Source organism: Balaenoptera ricei, chromosome 11, assembly GCF_028023285.1.
Source record: "Balaenoptera ricei isolate mBalRic1 chromosome 11, mBalRic1.hap2, whole genome shotgun sequence".
NCBI classification, from domain to species: Eukaryota; Metazoa; Chordata; class Mammalia; order Artiodactyla; family Balaenopteridae; genus Balaenoptera; species Balaenoptera ricei.
Window position 1 is genome coordinate 66,619,648 of NC_082649.1, and position 21,112 is coordinate 66,640,759.

A 21,112-nucleotide genomic window follows, 5' to 3' on the forward strand; every position below is an offset into this window, starting at 1 on the left:
TGTTTCTAGCCACAACAGAATACAGCAAAGGTGACAGGATGTTAGTTTATATAAGACCCTGTGCTGTTACTTGCTCTGGAGACCCTCCTTGCTGGCTTGATGAAGTAAGCTGCCATGCTGGGGAAGCCTAAATGGCAAAGAACCCTGGGTGGCCCTAGGAGCTGAGGGAAGCTTCCAGCTAGCAAGAAATTGAGGCTTTCCATTCTACAACTGGAAGTAAATGAATTCTGAGAACAGGAGTGACCTTGGGGGTGGATTCTTCAACAGATGAGAACGTAGTCCAGCCACCTTGATGGTAGCCTTTTGAGATCCTATGCAGAGGACAAGTTAGGCTGTGCATAGACTTCTGACTCACAGAAACTATGAGATAATAAATATATCTTGTTTTAAGCCACTAATTTTGTGGTAATTTGTTATGCAGCAATAGATAACCACTATACCTCCTAAGCTTTTGAATGAACCTCAACTGAGGGTGAGAAGCAAATTATCTAGCATCCATGATAACAATGTCTTCAGAGACTACAAATAGAAAATGGTCTCATCCACCAGACTATTTCGTTTCCAGTCACCACCCCTTTCTCCTAGCTTCTGCAGTGCAGGGTGGTTTTCAGTCTAGTAATAATATGGTTAGCAAAACCAAAATGAGGAGAGAGAGAAACCATTCCCTAAAGAGTTGAGGGAACTGGAAAAGTTAGCTTTGAGGAGAGAATTAAATGCTTGCAAAATACCTGCCTTTAATAAAGTATGTTATGAATAAGTAATGATGCTCTTTAGAAAGAATTATGATTATTTGGTGAGAATACTCTCCATTTCCTACACATCATCTGTAAACTGCCAGCAGTTACTTCCTAAAACAGACAAAACCACGTTACTTCTACTCTCTGGCATCTTCTCAAAGTCTACAAGGTAAAAGCCCTTCAAAATCAGCCCCACACCTACAAAGCTGCCCTTGGCCACAGTACCTGCTCCCCACAGACTTCTTTGTACTATTTTCAGAATATGCCACCTATGTTCATTCCTTCTTCCTTCTTCATTATTGTTTAAAAGGTCATGTCCTTGGTGCAGCCTTCCCTAACTGACCCAAGCATAAATAATCGTGTTTCCTCCACATGTGCCTCTACCTATAGCTGTATTTCCTTTTTATAATGATATCCCCTCCCCCACCATAAATATTCTTCAAGGACAGGGTGATTATTTAATTCAGTGATTCACAAAGTGTGGTCTAGGTACCTTGGGGGTTCCCAAGGTCAAAACTATTTTCATAGCAACACAAAGATGTTACTTGCCTTTTCACTCTCATCTCACACAAGTGTGGCGTATGGCTTTCCAGAGGCTGCATGATGAAGTCAGCTATAGAAATGTGCACCTATGTATTATTTTTAAAAAGTTTCCCAGTACCAATTTTTAAACTTTTTAAAAAAAATAAATTTATTTATTTGTTTTTTTAAAATTTTTGGCTGTGTTAAGTCTCCGTTGCTGTGCACGCGGGCTTTCCCTAGTTGCAGTGAGCGGGGGCTACTCTTTGTTGCAGTGCGCATGCTTCTCACTGCGGTGGCTTCTCCTGTTGCTGAGCACGGGTTCTAGGCGCGCAGGCTTCAGTAGCTGTGGCTCACAGGCTCTAGAGCGCAGCCTCAGTAGTTGTGGCGCACGGGCTTGGCTCCTCCGCGGCATGTGGGATCTTCCCGGGCCAGGGATGGAACCCATGTCCCCTGCACTGGCAGGCGGATTCTTAACCACTGTGCCACCTGGGAAGCCCTCCCACTATCAATTTTTAATATAGTAAATGTCAACAGATATAATACACATAAACTGAAGAAGCATTTTGGGTTCCTTGATATTTTAAAAAGGCAAAGAAGTCCTGAGACCAAAACATTTTAGAAATGTGAGTCCAATAATTTTTGTCTTCCCAGGGAAGGAGAGAATGGTAGGAACTCATTCAACACTTCTGGGAGACTAATCACGTCATTCCCTGTATTAAAGTTCAAACGTTCCATAAAGCTGGCAATATACAGTCTAACCAGGCTCGCGAGCCTTGTATCAAACTCTCTATAACCTAGCTCCAACCTACCTCTGTAAGCTGCTCTCTTTCTACATCCTTATTTGAACTTTGTATTGTGGCCAACCTGGTTTACTTCCTGCCATTTGAACAACCTTCCATTTCCATCTCTGTGCCTTTGTTCACATTGTTCTACAGAATTGAATACTGTACTTGCTCCAATCAGGTTCAGTGACATTGTAAACTTCTTTTTTCAACATTCAGCTCAAATCCTACTTTCTTTGTGAAGTCTTCTCTAGCCTAAAATTACACGTCCCATTGTGTTCATTCTTACAGCACTTCCTATCTACAGTCCTCCTTGAACAATTAATACTATATACTTCATTCTATCTCCAATCCTCCAACACTGAATTATTTTTCCATGTATATGTAACTCATCACAAAAAATAGCCCCAATTATTAGAGGGTATTTCGTGTGTCTTACATAACTGCCCCACAGCAAGAGAGCTACATCAAGTAACTGATATAGTTATACCTGATTTGACCAAAAAAAAAAAAAAAAAAAAAGTCACCAAAGGCAGACAATTGTATTACATAAGGGAAGCCAATTTCTTCCTAAAAATTCTTATCCTACCATCTAATAAATATGATTCATTAGGCAAGTCACTTAAATCCTAGCTAGTCCTTAGAGGTTAAATGTCCTATTGTGAGCTGCTCAGAAGTTTGAATTTCTATTTCAATGCCTCTTGAAATAGATCTGAAAGAGCCCTTCAAATAAAACAGTGACAAACAGAAGAGAGAAGCCCACTCCACATGACGCAGTCAAAGATCAAATACTGATCTACTTTTTCCTGAGGTTCGCTAGCCTAGCATGTTTTCACACATTGGTGTTTTAGAACTGCCTGACTTTAAAGATGTTATGGGAATCCTCAGGATGAGAAGAATGAGGCTATTTATATGCTGTGAATAGTATCTGAGGCAAGAATTGTAACAGTCACTTCTGGGCTTTATGTTCCTAGAAAGTGACCTTTTCAACATTATTATTATCAGGATGCTCTTCTTAATCTCCTGATGGACTCCAGACTAGTTCTTAACCTTCTCGAAAACTAGGAGTAATGAGTTGGGTTCTTCTGCACAGAGCTGTGACACATTATTCAATATACACTCCTTGGAGTCCTGTATTCCATAAGGTGTTAATCCACTCACTGATACAGAAGAATCTTCTCTGAACGTTCTACTTGTGATTCAATTTCCCTAAAAGCATAGTCAATTATAAGGAAAAAGCATCAATGAACTTAATCTTTCAAATTCCTCTAAACCAGAATTAAGATACAGATGGTAAATCTACTCAGTAGCAAAAATAAATAAATAAATAAAATAAAACCAATACTTGAGGCTAGGAAATACAAATGGAGGGTACAATAGTAAGTATCTGACAGACTCTTGACAGGTTCTTAAATATACATATACATTCCAACTCTCTAGGGAGAAGGGCTGATGACCTAAAAGGGGCTGAGAGTCATTCCGTTATGATATTTATTTAGGAAAATGTTCTTATTCTTAGGAGACACATGCTGAGTTATTTAGGGAGTACAAAGAATCATGATGTCTACAACTTACTTTGAAATAATTCACCAAAATAATAATAAAATAAAAATTATTTATTAGATTCCTAGATAGATAAAAATGGCAAAATTGAACCTAACTGGTAGGCATACGAGATTTCACTGTGCTATCCTATCAACATTTCAGTATGTTTGGCTACAAGTAAACAGGTTATCAGAAAGGCTATTTTGTTTAGTCTCCAGGTCAAATTAAAAAAAAAAAATTAATGAAGCTCTTTAATAAAAGGCTTAGTGATAAAGTAAAAAAAAATCTTTAATATTCAAACATATTACGTACATTATTTGAAAAACAAATCAATTTAACAATTCCTAGATGGGGTCTATTCTCAACCTAGTAGAATAAAACTTAAAAACATAGGTCAGACCCTGACACTCTTCCGCTCAAACCCCTCATTTGGCTCCACCTCAGAGTAAACATTAAAATGTTACAATGGCCCACAAGGCCCCTCATAATCTCCTTTGACCTCCTCTACCCTGCAATTCAGCTACCTGCCCATGATTCTCCTTGCTATTCCTCAACTATGCCAGGCAGCTCCTGTCCAGCGGCCTGTACACTGGCTGCTCCCAATGCTTGGAACCCTTTGACCTTAGATGTCTACACGGTTCCCCCTTCCTTGCCTTCCACTTACATCTTTGCTCAAATGTCACTTTCTTGGTGAGACATTCATTCCCTGACCATTTAAAACTGCAATTCCCCACACTTCACTCTTATTGACAGGTCCCTGCTCTATTTTCACCATGCCACTTACCAGCCAACACACTCTTTCTACATATTTACATTTAATGTATACATTCTAAGCTTTACATATTAGACGCCTGTCCATCTTCCACCTATAAAATATAAAGTCCACAAGGGCAGGAATTTTGGTTGGCTTTGTTTACCAGTACCCTAGCACCTAGAACACAATGAGACGCCATGGTAACACAACATATTTACAGTCTTATTTATCTCTGAGTTAAAAGGGGAAAAAAAGTTTAGCTTAAAACTGATATCCCAGGCCTTCCCTGGTGGCACAGTGGTTGAGAATCTGCCTGCTAATGCAGGGGACATGGGTTCGAGCCCTGGTCTGGGACGATCCCACATGCCGCGGAGCAACTGGGCCAGTGAGCCACAACTGCTGAGCCTGCGCGTCTGGAGCCTGTGCTCCGCAACGAGAGGCCACGATAGTGAGAGGCCCACGCACCACAATGAAGAGTGGTCCCCGCTTGCACAACTAGAGGAAGCCCTTGCACAGAAACGAAGACCCAACACAGCCAAAAATATAAATAAATAAATAAATAATAATTAAAGGTGCTAATAATTTAAAACAAACAAACAAAAAAAACTGATATCCCATCTAAGAATGGTTATGTGGTATGGGCAAATACACTGAATTTTGCTGTGAGTTTCTCAGCACTTAATCTTGTATAGATGAAACATCCACTGTCACTCTTGCCTGTCTCTTTATGCAGAGCCTAGGTTTTCAGGAGGGCCGGTCTTTTCCTATTGCATTTGCCATAGTATATAACGTAATACATACAATGGAGCTATTAGACCTTTAATGATCCTTGTTCAATGAATGAAAAATACACAAACATACCTACATATTTTACTTCTGGCAGCATACTAACAGGGAAGAGAGGTTGAGCTTTGGGGTCAGAGACATTTAGGTTCAAATTTTACCCCATTCTTAACAAGCATGCCAAGGTAACCTGCCAACACCTTAGTTTCCTTGCTTCTACTTAATAACAATGCCACTTTCTCCAAAGGGTTGTCCTGAAAAGAACCGTAAATGACGACACAGAAAACCCCTATATAATGTGTGACAAACATGGGTACTGAGAAAGAAATGTTGGTTTCTGATGACTTCTAAGCAATGTTTAAAACTTCTCTTCATTTCTTTGGTCTTAACTTCTCTCACCTTCCCCTATAACTGAAAGCAAATAAAATCTCATAATATTTTTAGGTTAAATAAAAAAGGTCTCAAATATCAGTATTATTTTTTCTATTCCTAGAATGGTCTCTGGTCAAACAAAAAACCATACAAACTTAGAGAAATCAGTAGATACTCATCAATGATTACAGTGTTAAAAGACGCTGAACTAAAGAAACTCCTGGGACTTCCCTGGTGGTGCAGTGGTTAAGCATCCGCCTGCCCATGAAGGGGACATGGGTTCGAGTCCTGGTCCAGGAAGATCCCACATGCCATGGAGCAACTAAGCCGAGCACCATTAACTACGGAGCCTGTGCTCTAGAGCCTGCAAGCCACAACTACTGAGCCCACACGTTGCAACTACTGAAGCCCGCGCACCCAGAGCCCGTGCTCCACAACAAGAGAAGCCACCGCAATGAGAAGCCCACGCACCACAACGAAGAGTAGCCCCTGCTTGCCGCAACTAGAGAAAGCCCACGCACAGCAATGAAGACCCAATGCAGCCAAAAATTAAAAAAAAAAAAAAAGGCAGCACCAGCATTGGAAAACAATTAAAAAAAAAAACAACTCCTTTTGATAACTTACTTCCCTAAATAATTCCCATGAGAAGTCTCCTAATAAATGAAAAACAAGGTGTTTCAGACCTAGTGTTCACCTATCTTAACTTTTATTTCACCAAATACTTCCCCCCAAATCCACAATAAAAAGTTAGATAGGCTAATGAGAGAAATCCAGTCTTGTATTTCATAAGGAAACTTATTTATTTTTTCCCATATTATCATTTTACCATCATTAATACATAAAAGTTACTAGTGTAACTGTAAATTAAGTATCACAATAAAAAGTATGATTAGTCTACCACCTAGGCACAATATTACCTTGATAAGGAAACCTACATCATTCTATCTCAAATCTGTGTGCTATGTAATAAGGCACTATTTTGTTATTAAAGTGTAAGTTTAAATGTAAATTTGATACTTCCTTTCTTTGAACTCAACTTGTAACGTGGTTCAGAAAGATAGGAGATACACTACTGACTCCCCACTACAACTTTGCTGAGCCAGTTCTACAGGGAGCACCATTTGTTGTTTCCTAATTTATTCTATTAGTCACAGCCCAATATAACGCACTTTAACTGTAATAAGCCAGCATTAGTTATAGAATTCTGTCTACAACTCATTTAGAAATATTCATATTAGCCTGGTATTTTCCTTAACCCTTATTAAATGGTAAAAGGACCCAAATTCTATTGCTGCAACTAGTGAGTATACACTGCACTTCAGAAAGATTACCTGATAGGCCACCTCCAGGTACTGCAAATGAAGTTTACTGTTCATGCCATTCAAAGAATCACCCTTTGTAGTCTCCAGTGCTTCCTGCAGCAGTCTGATCCAAGCTTTACAAATCATACATTCACTAATGAATCAGGAAAATCTAGCCCCACAGGACTAAGGTTGCTAGATTTTTTTTTTTTTAGTCCTCTTTTAAATCCCACTAAACTAGAAATGGCCAACTTTGCAACCTGTTTCTTAACCACTAATCCTTTATGGTATCATCTACCAAAATTTTTAAAACAGATTTACATGTAAAACCATGTCCCGGATTTTGCAAAGTACAGAAACTTCTTTGAATCAAATAAGAAGGCTTTGCCAACCCTTTTCAATTCCATGACCACAGGGAACCAAAAGACCCTACAAATGAACCAAAAACACACAAAAAAAGTTGAGGAAAGTAAGACCTTTCTCAGGCATTCAATAGACCCAGGTTTTCCTGGTGTGAGCTGGGCACTGCCTCATGGTGCAGAATCAACAAAGAGCAACAGAGATGTGGCTTGGTTTGCTAATTTCAGTCTCCATCTAAGAGAAAGGAAAATAAGTGAGTTTTCAAACTAAGAAATACTGTGGATACTGTAAATTACTTAACTCAAAGCCTTGGTACTCTGGATTAGCAACCAATATTAACAACAGTTAGGTCAATAATTTGTTCTGAAGACTAGAGTGAGAGGTTTGATTAATCTGAAAATCTGTTTCCATTATCTGCAAAATGAAACTGCTAGATTGACACTTTCAAGAAAGTAGAGAAAACAACAGGGGGTAGGCCCTATGCAAACTCATGGAAACCCTAAGATTTTAGGCTAGAAGAGACCTTACTGGTACCTACTCAAACCACATAGAATAGAGCACCAGGAGTTCAGATGGTATCATCTGTGGCATACTGGCTGACAATTTATATTTTTACTTCATATTATCTTTATTCTATAAGAATAAATGAAAAAGACAAAATCACTGCAGCTGAAGCATAGGTTGTATAAATTTCATACAACTGATACAAACTCAGAACTATTAGGCAAGACGACAGCAATAAATCTTTAGCTTGAGTTATTCTTCAGAAATTGTTTCATGATGAATGAAAAAAATTAACGAACATAAGAAACGTTGGAAATACACTACTGATAATTGTATATAAAACAGTATTTTTACTGTATTTTAGTGTGAAAATTACCCTCTTATAACATATAGGAACACTTCTTGTTTGAGAAGTCAAGTATTGCTTATGAAGCTACTTCATTAAAATTCTACTCCTCTTCAAGATCAATTAAACAAAAACAGGTAGAAGTCCTTACTAGCAAAAATATCATTTGTCCAATATCACAGACTGGCATAGCTAAATGACACATTATAGAGAGTATCTAACCATCTCTTTCTTATTACAGATGAGAAGAGAACTCAGAGGTAATGAACTCAGAGCTTTTTAAAGTCCTGTGACTATACAGGGCAGAACCAAAGGTAGAACCATGTCTGTAAAATCCTAAAATCCAACAAACAATATGCTGTCTGTAAAACAACCAGTTTACATCCAAAGACACAAATAAACTGCAAGTAAATTAAAGAAAAAAGAAATTCCATGAAAACACAGCAACCAAAAGACAGCTGGAGTGGTATGTTAACATCAGATAAAACAGACTTCTAAACAAAAAATGTTACAAGAGAAAAAGAAAGATATTACATAATGATAAAAGGGTCAACTCATCAAAAAGATATAACAATTATAAACATACATGCAACTAACAACAGAGTCTCAAAATATATGAAGCAAAACCAGACAGAATTGAAAGGAATACAGTCCACCCACTATAGTTGGAGATTTCAAGACATTTCAAAAAGGATGGAACAACTAGGAAAAAAGATAAAGAAACAGACAACTTGAACAACACTATAAACCAGCCACACCAAACATACACAGAAGACACGATTCAATGATAGCAAAATACAAAATGAATATTTTCACCAGGACAGACAATATGTTAAGCAACAAAACAAGTCTCAATAAAATTTAAAAAACAGAAATCACACAAATTATCTTCTGTGAATAAAATGGAATGAAACTAGAAATTAATAACAGAAGGAAATCTAAAAAATTCACAAATTGGTACAAGTAAACAACATGCTGTTTTATTTTTTTTAAGAAACTATTTTCTATCAACCTCTTTCCATTTTAAGAGTTTGTGGAAGAATAGCTTAAGACCACTGAGTGGTTTAAAAAACATACTCTTAAACAACCAATGGGTCAAAGAAGAAATCACCAGGGAAACTGCAAAATATTTTGAGAACGAAAACAAAAACAAAACATATGAAAACTTACGGAATGATATCCCATCTTCCAACTTAAGGCACTATTAAAAGAAGAGCAAACTTAACCAAAAGCAAGAGAAGGAAGGAAATAATAAAGATCAGAGTGATGATAAATTAAGAGAAAAGAAAAACAATACAGAGAACCACTGAAATCAAAAGTTGGTTCTTTGAAAAGATTAAATTGACAAGCCTTTTTCTAGACTGATGAAGGAAAAAAAAAAAAAACTGGACCAAATTACTACTATCAGGAATGAAAATGGAAACACTACCAACCTCACAGAAATAAAAAGGAATATAGGGCCTTCCCTGGTGGCGCAGTGATTAAGACCACCTGCCAATGCAGGGGACACTGGTTTGAGCCCTGGTTCAGGAAGATCCCACATGCCACAGAGCAACTAAGCCTGTGTGCCACAACTACTGAGCCTGCGCTCTAGAGCCTGCGAGCCACAACTACTGAGCCCGCACACCACAACGACTGAAGCCTGCATGCCTAGAGCCCGTGCTCTATAACAAGAGAAGCCACCGCAATGAGAAGCCCATGCACCGCAACAAAAAGTAGCCCCCACTCACCACAACTAGAGAAAGCCCACGTGCAGCAACGAAAACCCAACACAGCCAAAAAAATAAATAATTAAAAAAAATTTTTTAAAGGAATATAAAAGAACATTATGTACTTTTAAAAAAACAGCTTTACCAAGATATAATTCATACACCATATGATCAGCCCACTAAAATGAGTACAATTCAATGAATTTTAGTATCTTCCCAGATATGTACAACAATCACCACAGTAAATTTCAGAACATTTTCATCACCTCAAAGAGAAACCCCATACCCTTTAGCTATCATCCCCCTTTACCCCTGTTCCTCCCAACCCTAAGCAATCATTAATATACCTTCTGTCTCTATAGATTTACCTATTCAGGACATTTGATATAATTGGAATTACATACTATATTGTCTCTTTTTACTGGCCTCTTTCACCTACCATATGTTTACAAGGTTCCTCCATGATGTGGCATATGTTAACACTTCATTCCATTTTATGGTCAAATAATATTCCATTGTATACCACATTTTGCTTATCCATACAGTTGATGGATATCTGAGTTGTTTCTACTTAGGGTTTTATGATTTTTTGTGTGTGTGTGGTGAACAAACTTGATAATCTACAAATTCCTAGAAAAACACAACTACCAAAACTGTTTCAAGAAGAAAAAGAATAGACTTTCTATAGCAAGTAAACAGATTTTCTATCAGTAGTCAAAAAACATTTTAAATACAGCCACTAAAGAAAACAGTATGGCGGTTCCTCAGAAAACTAAAAATAGAATTACCATATGATCCAGCAATCCCACTCCCGGGCATATATCCAGAGAAAACTGTAATTCGAAAAGACACATGCACCCCAACGTTCACTACATCACTATTTACAATAGCCAAGAGATGAAAACAACTTATATGTCCACTGACAGATGAATGGATAAAGAAGATGTGATACATATACACAGTGAAATACCACTCAGCTGTAAAAAAAGAATGAAGTAATGCCGTTTGCAGCAACATGGATGGACCTAGGGATTATCACACTAAGTGAAGTAAGTCAGAAAAAGACAAATACCATATGATATCACTTATATGTGGAATCTAAAATACGACACAAATGAACTTTATCTATGAAACCAACAGATTCATGGACACAGGGAACACACTTGTGGTTGCCAAGGGGGAGGGAATTGGGGGAGGGATGGAGGGGGAGGTTGGGGTTAGCAGGTGTAAGCTATTATATACAGAATGGATAAACAACAGGGTCCTACTGTATAGCACAGAGAACTACGTTCAATATCCTATGATACATCATAATGGAAAAGAATATTAAAAAAAATATATGTATAATGGAATCACTTTGCTGTACAGCAGAAAATAACACAACATTGTAAATCAACTATACTTCAATTTAAAAAAACATTAAAAAAGAGCATAGGACTTGAAGGATTCACATACAAGTTCTATCAAACATTTAAAGAAGAACAAACACCAATACTTCTTTAACTCTTCCAAAAGTTAGAACAATTTCTAAAGCATTCTTAGAAGTAAGTATTACCCTGATACCAAAACCAGACAACGATATCACAAGAAATAAAAAGTACCAACCAATATCCCTTATGACTACAGATGCAAAAATCTTTAACATAATACTAGCAAACCTAATCTAATACAATATTAAATGGATTAGTCACATTGATCAAGTGGGATTTATCTCAGAAATGCAAAGGTGGTTCAACAGGTGAGACTCAATTAATATGTGACACATAAATATTTACTTATGGAATAAAGTAAAAATACCACACAATCATCTCAATTGATACATTAAAAGCAGCTGATGAGAACTTCCCTGGTGGTCCACTGGTTAAGACTCTGCGCTTCCACTGCAAGGGGCACGGGTTCAATCCCTGGTCAGGGAACTAAGATCCCGCATACCGTGTGTGCAGCAAAAACAAAACCCCAGCATCTGATGAAATCCAAAATCCTTCCATGATAAAAACACTCAACAAAATAGAAACAGAAGGGAACTTTCTAAAGTTGATAAAAGGCATCTATGAAAATCGAACATATAACATCATACTAATGATAAAATGCTAAAAGCTTTCCCCCTAAGATCAGAAAAACAATTTCATTTACAACATTCAAAAGAATAAAATACAAAGGAAAAGATTTAACAAAGGAAATACAAGACTAAAAACTTCAAAATATTGTTTAAAGAAATTAAAGACCTAAAATAAATGGAAAGACATCCGATGTTCATTGCTTGAAAGACTTAACACTGTTGAGATGGCAATACTCCCCAAACTGAATGCAAATAAAAATCACAATAAGATACCACTTCACACACACCTAGGCTGGGTATTTTTTTAAAAAGGGAAGGGGAAAACAAGTGTTGGCAAGGATGTGGAGAAATCGGAACCTTCATACATTCCTAGTGGAAACAAAATGGTAAAACCACTGTGAAAACAGCTAGATAGTTCCTCAAAAAGTTAAAGAATTACCAGACAACAACAACAAAACAAACAAACAAAAAAAGAATTACCACATGATCCAGTACTTCCACTCCTACATACCCAAGAAGCAGAAAATCACCAAGTAACCTGTACATGAATGTTCATAGCAGCATTATTCAAAAGAATGAAAAAGTGGAAACAATACAAATATCCATGAACTGATTAATAGATTAGTAAAATGTGGTATATCCACCCAAGTATATTATTCAGCATAGTACTGAATTACACTATAACATGGATGAACTTTGAAAACACTATGCTACCTGAAAGAAGTCAGACACAAAAGGCCACACATAGTATGATTTCATTTATAGGAAATATCCAGAATAGGCAAATCCATAGAGACAGAAAGCACAGTAATGGTCAACAGAGCTAAGGAGAGAAAAAATAGGAAGTGACTGCTTAACTGGTACGGGGTTTTTCTTTTGGGGTGACAAAAATGTTCTGGAATTAGATAGTGGTGATGAATGAACAATACTGTGAATTTACTAGAAGCCACTGGATTGTATACATTTAAAGTGATTAAAATGAAGAATTTTATATGAATTTTATTTCAATTTAAAAATCACCCAAAACAACAATAAACTTAAACCTACTCAGCAACGTATGAATTAACCACAAAAGTCCTTTCAGAATTCTTATGTCTATATGCTCAAAACCTAGATCTAAAAACAGGCATCAGATACCTCACAACTGTGATATTATTATTATTATTATTTTTTTGTCCAGTATTTTTTTTTTAAGTTTTAAAAAATTATTTATTTATTTATTTATTTATTTTTGGCTGCGTTGGGTCTTCGTTTCTGTGCGAGGGCTTTCTCTAGTTGCGGCAAGCAGGGACCACTCTTCCTCACGGTGCGCGGGCCTCTTCCTATCGCGGCCTCTCTTGTTACGGAGCACAGGCTCCAGACGCGCAGGCTCAGTAGTTGTGGCTCACGGGCCTAGTTGTTCCGCGGCATGTGGGATCCTCCCAGACCAGGGCCCGAACCCGCGTCCCCTGCATTGGCAGGCAGATTCCCAACCACTGTGCCACCAAGGAAGCCCAACTGTGATATTATTAACAGTTATGAGGGGACTTCCCTGGTGGCACAGTGGTTAAGAATCCGTCTGCTAATGCAGGGGACATGGGTTCGATCCCTGGTCCGGGAAAAGGCCACATGCCGTGGAGCAACTAAGCCCGTGCACCACAACTACTGAGCCTGCATTCTAGAGCCCGCAAGGCACAACTACTGAGCCCCACATGCTCTAGGGCCTGCGTGCTGCAACTACTGAAGCCCGTGCACCTAGAGCCCATGCTCCGCAACAAGAGAAGCCACCGCAATGAGAAGCCCGCACGCCACAATGAAGAGTAGCCTCCGCTCGCCACAACTAGAGAAAGCCTGCACGCAGCAACGAAGACCCAACACAGCCAAAAATAAAACAAAAACGGTTATCAATTTTTAAAATTCTATCATAAAAGGAAGAGATAAAAAAATCATACATTAATTTTTTATGATGCAAGTTTCTATTGATCATTGTACTCACTCCTAAGTGCAAGCAGACCCAATTATTCTAGCAAGCTGATAGGAAAATACAACACCTATTATCCCTGTCCTTGGGGGCAGCAGTGACTCACCAAGCTTCTCTGGCTCATCTGGCCCTGTGCCTGCAATGCAGCTGCTCTCCAAACCATAGGTGGGATCCACTTTCCCAGAGGCTCGTGCTGCTTCTTGAACTTTCTTGACGTGAGCTTCCACCAATTCCAGTGGCACCTCCTCCCGGACTCGAGAAAACTCTTCTGTTTAAGAATAAAATGGAACAGTGATCTGGTTTTGCATAAATATTTGCTTCAATGTAAACTAGGTAATCTGACACAACATTAGTGTATCGTGTGTAACCTAGTGACCTTTCTGGAGACTCGATCTGATCTACCCCAGCAAATCAAGGGGGCCAAAGGAGATAAACATGTACAGTAATGGAATTCTATGACTCTACGTTTTACCCTACATGACACAGTGTCTTACTATATAAACAGGAGATCTTTAAATTTCTATTAGTAACAATCAAAACTGCTATCCAGGGACTTCCCTGGCGGTCCAGTGGTTAAGACTCCATGCTTCCACTGCAGGGGGCCTCAGTTCGATCCATGGTCGGGGAACTAAGATCCCGCATGCTGCAAGGTGTGGCCAAAACTAAATAAATATTTTTAAAATAATACAAAAGAATAAAAAATTGCTGCCCAGGGCTTCCCTGGTAGCGCAGTGGTTGAGAATCTGCCTGCTAATGCAGGGGACACGGGTTCGCGCCCTGGTCTGGGAGGATCCCACATGCCGCGGAGCAGCTAGGCCCGTGAGCCACAACTGCTGAGCCTGTGCGTCTGGAGCCTGTGCTCCGCAACGGGAGAGGCCGCGACAGTGAGAGGCCCGCGCACTGCGATGAAGAGTGGCCCCCGCTTGCCACAACTGGAGAGAGCCCTTGCACGGAAACGAAGACCCAACATAGCAATAAATCAATCAATCAATAAATAAATCTTTAAAAAAAAAAAAAAATTGCTGCCCAAATTTCATCTAACTCTGCTGGCTAGATTTTAATCAAGACAACAATAAGGATAAAATAACCAGAAAGTCAAGAAAGAGTTCTATGGTATGAGAAAATTCTAATTAGAATTAATGTAATCCAAGAATGTTAAATGACTCCTTTTTGCCAATTATATCAAATTCTAAATGAATCACAAAACATACCATTAAAAACCTGTTTTGTCCCTCTAAATTCTTAATAAATGCTCTTAGTTTGAAAATTATTATATTTTAAGTGTTTTAGTTTAAAATGTTATAATACTTCAAATACAACATGGTATCTTCAAGGGGTAGTATCTGATTTTTTTTTTGTTATTTACATAACTGAAATGAATGTAACAGCTGATAACACTTAAATTTGAGATAAAATTAGCATAAAAGGAAATATTTTTATTTATTATTATTATTATTTCATTATTTTATTATTTATTATTATATATTATTATTATTATTTATATTTATTATTTTTATTAAACCATTATCTGAAATTGTTACTCTGGAGAGATGGCTTAAGAAAGTCCATACCCAAAGCCGCTCTGGCTGCAGCAGATGCCACACGAGGATCCACCACAGACGCCAAAAAAGCAACAGTGCTCATGACTGGGTTTCCTGACTGACTGAAGGGGACAGGCTGGTAGGCCAGGGGCCCCAGGGAAGCATCAGAATTCTCAAGGTATGGGTCCTCAATGGGAAGTCTCAAAAAGTGGAGGATGCATTCATCCTGAGTGCGACTTCCAACGTGTTCTGACACTTTGTTCCAATCATCCTTATACATCTCCAGAGCCTATAACAGAAAAAAACAGGAGCTTTAATATCAGGTAACAAGGAAGTATTTAATGACATCAGAAGCCTGTGACTGTTCTTTAGATAGACTTTAAAAACAGTAACGAAAATGATTATACTGTTCATAAGAAAATAGGTAGCTGTGATTGTTTTCATTATTATATTAAATTCTCAGTCAAGAAAAATAAATAAAAGGCATGCATATTACAAAGGAAGAACAACTGATTTTTATTAATACACACGATTGTTTATATAGGAAATCCTACAGAATCTACAAAAAAGGTATTAAACTAAAAAGTTTAGCAAGGTCACCAGTTAAAAGGATAATAGAAAAACTCAATTATTATATTTCTATATATACTAGCAATGAAAATTTTTTAATTGGAAAAAAGTATTTAAAATAGCACAAAAATGAAATACTTAGGGAAAAATATAATGAAGAATGTGTAGACCAATATGCTGGAAAAAATAAAACATGCTGAGAAATCAAAGACCTAAATAAATGAAGAGATATGCTGTGTTCATTCATGAGAAGTCTCAATATTGTTAAGATGTCAATTCTCTCCAAATTGAACTACAGATTCAACGCAATCCCATTCAAACTTTTTTGTTAAAAATTACGAAACTCATGCTAAAATTCATAGAGTACACACATTTCTAGTTTAAAAATTTTTGTTTTCAGAGAAAATGCTGAAAAACTCCAACAAAACAGTAAAAGCAGTCTCCAAGGGGGAGAGGGATAGAACAGTATGAAGGAAGCCACAAATAGGTGGTGCTGAGAAAGTCAAGGAATGAATTGGGTAAAAGAATCTCTTGGGGAGCTACCGTAGCTACCAAAGTTACTACTCTTACATGGTTCTCTCTACAGCCATGACTCTCCACCAGGGGCAACTGTGTCTCCTTAGGGACATTTGGCAGTGGCTGGAGACATTCTGGGCTGACACAATTGGAGAGGTGCTACTGGCATCTAGTGGGTAGAGGCCGTGGATGCTGTTAAAAATTCTACAGTGCACATAAGAGACCCCGCAACAAAAAAGCTATCTGGCCCAAAATGTTAATAGTGGCGTGGCTAAAAACCCTACTGTAGAGCCTGATTTGCTAATACCGTGTTACGATGAGTTCACCATGATGATGGTTCTCTCCATGTTTATTGCCTCAGTGAATTCTTTTTTAATTTTTAATTTTAATTTTATTTTTTGGCCATGCCACGAGGCATGTGGGATCTTAGTTCCTTGAACAGGGATCGAACCCACACCCCTTGCATTGGAAGTATGGGGTCTTAACAACTGGACTGCCAGGGAAGTCCCACCTCAGTGAATTCTTAAATCTGGATTCCAACTGCTGCTCCAGGCTTTCTTTCTCACTGGAGTGGTACAGGACTCCTCAAAAACCCAAGCCAGCAAATCACCTTACTCATTAAATCCCTTGAAAAACAAGGCTAATTCTGGGTATCCTCTGGACAGTCTGTGGCTTTGGGTAGTTCTAAAAGGAATTACTTAGAAAAAAGACGCAGATTGTAACAAAAAACAAAAATCAATCTATCTCATTAGGGTCCCTGGGGCCAGAAACATATAACTGAGACTGTTGTAAGTTTCTGATCATGGGTAGAGATTTTCTTGACATGTTCTAGCGTAACCTTTTCAAACAAACTTATTTTTTTTTTTTTTAAGATATTCTGTCTTTTTTTTTTTTTTTTTTGGCTGTGTGGTATGTGGGATCTTAGTTCCCCGACCAGGGATCAAACCCCTGCCCCCTGCAGTGGAAGCACGGAGTCCTAACCACTGGACCGCCAGGGAAGTCCCTATTTTTTAAAGTTTCTTTCTTTATTCATTTTCCTTCAGCCAGAGAAAGATAAGAAAGTTCAGGAAGGTATTTTCCAGAATAAAGCTAAGGAACTTGTCATGCAAAATTCAAGCCAGAGCAAAGGCTGAGAAACAGTGAAGTTCTGAGCCTGGACACTGGCATTACATAAGAGGGGCAGACTGAAGAGATGTTTTCAAAACAACATGGTGACCAACTGGCCGGGAAGGAGGAGAAGGGTGACATACAGAGAAAAGTTATTAGGAGACATTTTACACTACAAAACACTTTCATTCCTCCTGTCATCACTGGGGTCTTCACCACCGCTTACTTGGATTCTTAGAATTGCCTGTCTCTCTACCCTTAAATTCATCCTTCTTCCTGTTGCTAGAGTGAAGTATGTTTGACACAGGACAACGTCTCTCTCCTGCCTGAAACTATTTCAGTGTTCATCATTATCTTACGGAATTAAGGCCAAACATGACCAGGGCTCTGCTACTTCTTCCACCTCACCTCCGTACTCTTTAATGTTCCAGGAATACCCAGATCCCACAACACTGTTCCTAAGTACTGTGCCTATGTACAGTTTGTTCTGCACTGGAAATATCATGTACTAGAACCAACACCAGCACCCCACTCCAGGAAGCTGTCCATTATATCTCATCCACCCAGCCCAGTTGCGCAGCCACTCCTCTGTACCTCTCATGCTCCAGTCATACCTCTAATTGTGTTTTAATCGGTTTCAGTCACAGACTAGACTATGAATTCCTTAACTGTAGAGACTATGGCCTAGCCATCTCAATCTACAGCGTCTACCACAGTGCCTGAAACACAGTACCCAATAAAATGTGCTCAATTTAACCACAGGTAACTGGACTAAAGCAGGAAAGGAAGCTGACTTTTGCATGGCTCCAAGCATCAAAAAAACAACCTGGGGAACTCCCTGGCGGTCCAGTGGTTAGGACTCTTCACTTCCACTGCCAGGGACCTGGGTTCAATCCCTGGTCAGGGAACTAAGATCCCACTCCCAACGGGAGAGGCCACGACAGTAAGAGGCCCGCGCACCACGATGAAGAGTGGCCCCCGCTCGCCGCAACTGGAGAAAGCCCTTGCACAGAAACAAAGACCCAACACAGCCAAAAATAAATAAATAAAAATAATAAATTAATAAAAAAAACCCAATAACCTGCAGCATTCCATACAATAACTGTGCTTTGATAAGAAACCATATCAAATAAAGTATTTTTAAATAAAAGTGGTGGTTTCCCTCTTGTACTGTTGGTGGGAATGTAAACTGATACAGCCACTATGGAGAACAGTATGGAGGTTCCTTAAAAAACTAAAAATAGAACTACCATACGACCCAGCAATCCCACTACTGGGCATATACCCTGAGAAAACCATAATTCAAAAAGAGTCATGTACTAAAATGTTCACTGCAGCTCTATTTACAATAGCCAAGACATGGAAGCAACCTAAGTGTCCATCAACAGATGAATGGATAAAGAAGATGTGGCACATATATACAATGGAGTATTACTCAGCTATAAAAAGAAACGAAATTGAGTTATTTATAGTGAGGTGGATGGACCTAGAGTCTGTCATACAGAGTGAAGTAAGTCAGAAAGAGAAAAACAAATACCGTATGCTAACATATATATATGGAATCTAAAAAAAAAAAAAAAAAGGTCATGAAGAACCTAGGGGCAAGATGGGAATAAAGACGCAGACCTACTAGAGAATGGACTTGAGGATACGGGGAGGGAGAAGGGTAAGCTGGGACAAAGTAAGAGAGTGGCATGGACATATATACACTACCAAATATAAAATAGATAGCTAGTGGGAAGCAGCCGCATAGCACAGGGAGATCAGCTCGGTGCTTTGTGATCACCTAGAGGGGTGGGATAGGGATGGTGGGAGGGAGGGAGACGCAAGAGGGAAGAGATATGGGGACATATGTATATGTATAACTGATTCACTTTGTTATACAGCAAATGTGTATAAAATTGATGCCTAATAAGAACCTGGAGTATAAAAAAACAAACAAACAAAACAACTAATACTAAACTTTCATTGGGTTATTTGTATGGAAATATGTTAATATAAATGTTTCAGACATTAAAAAAAAAAATTACAATTGTGAAAAATACTTATCCGCCATGAAAGCTCGTTCTACTTTTTTTTTTTTTAATTTTTTTATTTATGGCTGCGTTGGGTCTTCGTTGCCGCACGCGGGCTTTTCTCTGGTTGTGGCGAGCGGGGGCTACTCTTCATTGCGGTGTGCAGGCTTCTCACTGCGGTGGCTTCTCGTTGTGGAGCACGGGCTCTAGGCACGCAGGCTTCAGTAGTTGTGCCTCGCGGGCTCTAGAGCGCAGGCTCAGTAGTAGTTGTGGCGCACGGACTTAGTCGCTCCGCGGCATTGTGGGATCTTCCCAGACCAGGGCTCGAATCCGTGTCCCCTGCATTGGCAGGCAGATTCTTAACCACTGCGCCACCAGGGAAGTCCCGCTTGTTCTACTTTTTAAAAGACTTTTCTAATGAGACTGGTCACAGTATTATCAAATTAGATTTTTTCATATTGTATAATGAACTACATCAATATTTGGAAGATCTGCATAATTCAGTAAACCAATATTTTCCAATTTATCAATGAAAGACATTATGCAATCATACATGGATAAAAGATCCATTACTAGGGCAAGAGAGATCAATGGATTCCATGCTGCAACTAACCTTTAAGAAACTATCAGTGGTCAAGTTTCAATGTAACACAAGCATACCTCAGAGATACTGCGGGTTCAGTTCTGGACCACTGAGATAAAGCGAATACTGCAATAAAGCAAGTCACATGGGTATTTTGGTTTTCCAGCGCATATAAAAGTTATGTTTACACTATACTGTTGTCTACTAAGTGTGCAATAGTATTATATGTCTTAAGAAGAACACCATATGTACCTTAATTTTAAAATACTTTGTTGCTAAAAAATGCTAACCATCATCTGAGCCTTCAGTGTGTAATCTTTTTGCAACAGTAACATTCAAGACCAGTGATCACAGATCACTGTAACAAATATAATAACAAAAGAAAGTTTGCAATATTGTGAGGATTACCAAAATGTGACACAGAGACATAAGGTGAGCAAATACTGTTGGAAAAATGGCACCAACCGACTTGCTTAATGCAGGGTTTCCACAAACCTTCAATTTGTTTAAAAAAAAAAGGAGGGAGATGCCTGTATCAAAGAAGAATATTCATAATTACCTGAAAAGGCCATTAAGATACTTCTCCTGCTTCCAACTACATATCCAGGTGATACCAGACTTTCCTAATATACTTAAACTAAAACAACATACCTGGTAGAAAAGCAAATATGAAAATCCAGCTGTATTCTAGTAAGCCAAACATTATAGATTTGCTAAAATATATAAATGCTACACTTTTCACTAATATCTTTTTTCAAAAGCTATTTTTCATAATAATGTTAATTATGTTAACTCAAAAGGGGTTCATTGTTATTTTAAGTGAATTAAATATTTTTCTCAGTTTTAATTTTTAATTAAAAAAATACTGATAAAGTCACATAAATTAAAACTCTTTGGAGTCCGCAAACAAAATTTTGAGAGTACTGTGTGCTTCTTGAGCCCAGAAAGTTTGAGAACTGCTGACCTAGTCTAATCTTTTATTTGATACTTGATTTCTGAATTGCATATTTTATACGATATACAAGTTTCAATCAGATGCAGTACTC

General features: G+C 38.3%; 1 protein-coding gene across 3 annotated transcripts in view; it reads right to left on the bottom strand.

Annotated features, from left to right (window-relative positions):
- The window catches only part of SMARCC1 (SWI/SNF related, matrix associated, actin dependent regulator of chromatin subfamily c member 1), a 190,017-nt gene that overhangs the window by 62,044 nt on the left and 106,861 nt on the right, over positions 1-21,112 (bottom strand). For all 3 annotated transcript variants that reach the window (XM_059939489.1, XM_059939488.1, XM_059939490.1), the window contains exons 20-21: positions 15,306-15,564; positions 13,841-14,002 (exon numbers count right to left, since the gene is read on the bottom strand). In XM_059939489.1, coding sequence (XP_059795472.1) covers positions 13,841-14,002; positions 15,306-15,564 — 421 coding nt within the window. The remainder of the gene's footprint in view (positions 1-13,840; positions 14,003-15,305; positions 15,565-21,112) is intronic.